At 29.9% G+C, this 3,438-nt stretch overlaps 2 protein-coding genes across 2 annotated transcripts; one reads left to right on the top strand and one right to left on the bottom strand.

Moving 5' to 3' along the window:
* The first annotated feature begins 1,511 nt into the window (after positions 1-1,511).
* On the top strand, positions 1,512-2,493 carry LOC128667530 (uncharacterized). Its single transcript, XM_053737899.1, has 3 exons — positions 1,512-1,627; positions 1,820-2,331; positions 2,477-2,493. The coding sequence occupies exons 1-3, from the start codon at positions 1,512-1,514 to the stop codon at positions 2,491-2,493; spliced, it is 645 nt and encodes a 214-aa protein (XP_053593874.1).
* Positions 2,494-2,497: 4 nt separating this feature from the next.
* Positions 2,498-3,169, bottom strand: LOC103575377 (uncharacterized). Its single transcript, XM_014440956.2, has one exon. It carries the CDS (start codon positions 3,167-3,169, stop codon positions 2,498-2,500), a length of 672 nt encoding a protein of 223 aa, XP_014296442.2.
* Between the last annotated feature and the right edge of the window lie 269 nt (positions 3,170-3,438).

Consider the following 3,438-nt stretch of genomic DNA (forward strand, 5'->3'; position numbering starts at 1 on the left):
TTACTCAAGTACTGTATGTGCTCTATAGATATGTATACTATAGGTATACATATATGTATACCGGCAACGTTTCACTACGTTGTACTTAACTTATATGTATATATATTATATATATATATATATATATATATATATATATATATATATATATATATATATCAGAATATTTTTAACAATAATAAACGAAATATCTAACAATAATGAACGACAATTATTTATAATATAAATCATGTATCATTCAGTAATCAATTGGGTATTTGCATGAAAATGATTTTGCCCTAAAAATGTAATTAACGCATTCTTTAATAAGTAAAAGACTAGGGAAAAAAATTAAAAATTTATTTAAACAAGTAATTTTTAAATAAATAAATAAATAAAAGTGATCCTAAATGATAAAAAAGTCACGTGATTCGAAACGTGTTGTGATTGGTTTGACGTCATTGTGCATATATCAGCGCGATTATTTAAATCCATGTTAAGTGGTAAATGGTATTTTACAGTGTTTAAAAAGTTTAAATTAAGTTTTTATAACTTTATTACTTTAAGTTTCATTATATTTAATAATGAATGTAAGAATTCACTGAAAGTATTAAAAAAAAATTGATAATGGATTTCGCGGAAAATTTTTCTTAAAAAACTGACGTGAATAGTGGTATATGGAGGTTATGAACATGTTTAGTGTTTATATATGCCGAGTGGTACCAGTTTGAGAGTATCGTAAGTGATAAATAATCAATAAATAAACAAAAATGCCCCGAAGAAAAGTAGATCCTGTTTATAGTGAGGCACGATCTGACAATTTACCCAGAGTTGATGCATTTATGGTTGCGTCTTTTCTCGCCACTAACTCCGATTTTATATCAGCTGAAATGCAAGGAGCAAAAGCTAACCAGAATGTATAATTACAGAGAAATAAAAATATTATAAGATATTTAATAAATTTTTAAGCTAGTTGATATATCTTATTATTTTTGGTTAATTTATTTTGAATAATAGATCTGGGAGACAGTCATATGGAGATGCTGCCATAGAATTTGTCCAATTGAAACTAGATGGATCATAATGTACTCTTAAATGTCTTATTTGCCCTGAGCACAGAGTACATAATAAATCATATAGAGTGACTTTAGTCCTAAATATTGTAGACGAAGAAATTTTATCAATTCAGTGTCATGATTGTGCGGCGTCATCAGGTAAATGAAATAGTTTATAGATATGCCGGTGATAATTCATTACCGTTATTATTCATATTTGATCATTTTTTATAATTGTTTATTAATCACATAAACTTGCATAATATATAGGTTATGAGCTAATAAAGTTAAATATGTTTCTAAAAAAAAGATACCTATAAATTTATTATTTTTATACTTTTGTTTGGTGGATGTTAACACTCGATTGCTTTTCTCATATGGTTACATAGACGATCTGAAGAACCGTCACCAACAGATGTTGAGTGCTATTGGCGAAAGTCTGTTCTTTCTCCAGTTGGCTCATCTATCAAATATATTATGGTGAAAGATTTTGCTTCTAATAAAGACGTCACCGCTGTGACTAAGCCTTTTAATACATTAGAAGAATTTGTGAAGAGAACAAAAGGAAAATCTGTACAGAGTCAAATCTTGAAGTATTTCAACCCTGTGAATATCGAGCAAAGTCTTTCGATACACAATTTACTCGTTGAATTTATTAACTTGGGAGGAACATCATCTGAGGAATTTTTAGATTTTAGTACTAATCGAATGCCTCGAGAACTGTGTGAACTTATCAAAAAAAAGACTGAAGATCAACTTGACTGTGTTCTTTGATTTACATTGAGATATGGACGAATTACTGGATCAAAAGCTCATGAAGCATCCCGTTGTAATACAACCGATGGAATGTTGGTGGAGTTGCTAGTCGGTGGTCAAAAATTACGAAACACAAAAGCTATGGAACGAGGTAAACAATTAGAAGCTATGGCTTTACGAAGAGTTGAGCAGAAGTTGGAGAGAAAGTTTAAAAAATGTGGATTATTCTTATCCGAACAATATCCACATCTTGGAGCTTCACCTGATTCCATTGATGAGGAATTTGTTGTTGAAATTAAATGTCCAACATCTGACAAGAGTTTTCGTACATATATTGATACAAATAATCATGATAAAGTATCAATCAAATATATAACTCAAATGCAAATGCAAATGCTTTTTACAGGAAGAAAAAAAGCATTGTTTATTGTTGCGGACCCGAAATTTGAAGAAATAAATAATTTTAAGTCTATTATTATTGATTATGACTCAGAATTAATAGATAAATTATTAATAGACTTGAATCGATTTTGGAAAAAATGTATTTTCAAGCGTTTATTTAACTCTTTGAAATAATTAAAGCTGAAAAATAATAAAAATAGAACTATTTTACTTGCATAAAAAATATTTATTTAATAAGTTTTAATGTTCATATTATTATTGTGAAAATATATAAAATGTTACAGTTTCACTTGATGCCTAATGACTTATGTCTTTTTTATCAATGCTCCTTGTAAATTCGTTAAAGCAGCAACGATTGTCATAACATTATTCATTTGAGAAATTAGCTTTATGTTAACACACGAATGAGGTTCACAAATTTCAAATTCTCGTATTCTTCTTATCAATCTTTCAATATGAATACGGAGACTTGCAATTCGCTTTGTCGCAATGACCTCTTCATGACTTGGTTTCTGTGCAGAGAATACTGTAGGTGGTCTAATTAACGTGCAGCTTTTTGCAATAACCAAGTTTTCAATATGCTTAAAGCCTCGATCAGCTAGTACAGCGGCACCGGGTTTCAAACGATCCAAATATCCGGATTGTGACACTATTTCAGCATCAGATGTTCTACCACCGAATCCTGGTGAAATGAAATTGACGATTCTATCAGGGGTACAAGAAATCAAATATTTAATCGTATTACATTTTTTGTACTCAGACCAAGTCAGTGATCGTTTGACAGGATCTGTTGGCTTCTCTATTTCGATTTCTAAGCAATCAATGATTGATTCAACTGCAGCATAGCAACTTCGGAAGCTTATTGGCAACTGGCGTTTAATTCTCGAAGATAGAAGCCAAATAATGAAGTCTTTTAAGTATTCTGCCATAATAGGCACAGTCTTCGTAAAAATACGACTTATATTTGAAGTAGACATTCCAAAATCATCTGCTAAAATGGCGAAACTTTCATTTAATCTTATCTTCTTCAATGTAAAAAATATATCTACGTCACTCAAATTTGAAATCTGTAAAATATCAATAATATCCAAGCAGTCATTTGGAATCCCGATATATTTACGAGGAAATTGTCGAATTCTTTCAAACGTTTGTCGTAAATTCAATTTTTGAAATTCATCTTGATGGAATTTATTTTTCCATTCATTTTCCGTACTTCCATTTGTGGATAAAACATTGTCTCAAGTAG

The sequence above is a fragment of the Microplitis demolitor genome, chromosome 4 (assembly GCF_026212275.2).
Source record: "Microplitis demolitor isolate Queensland-Clemson2020A chromosome 4, iyMicDemo2.1a, whole genome shotgun sequence".
Classification (NCBI taxonomy): domain Eukaryota; kingdom Metazoa; phylum Arthropoda; class Insecta; order Hymenoptera; family Braconidae; genus Microplitis; species Microplitis demolitor.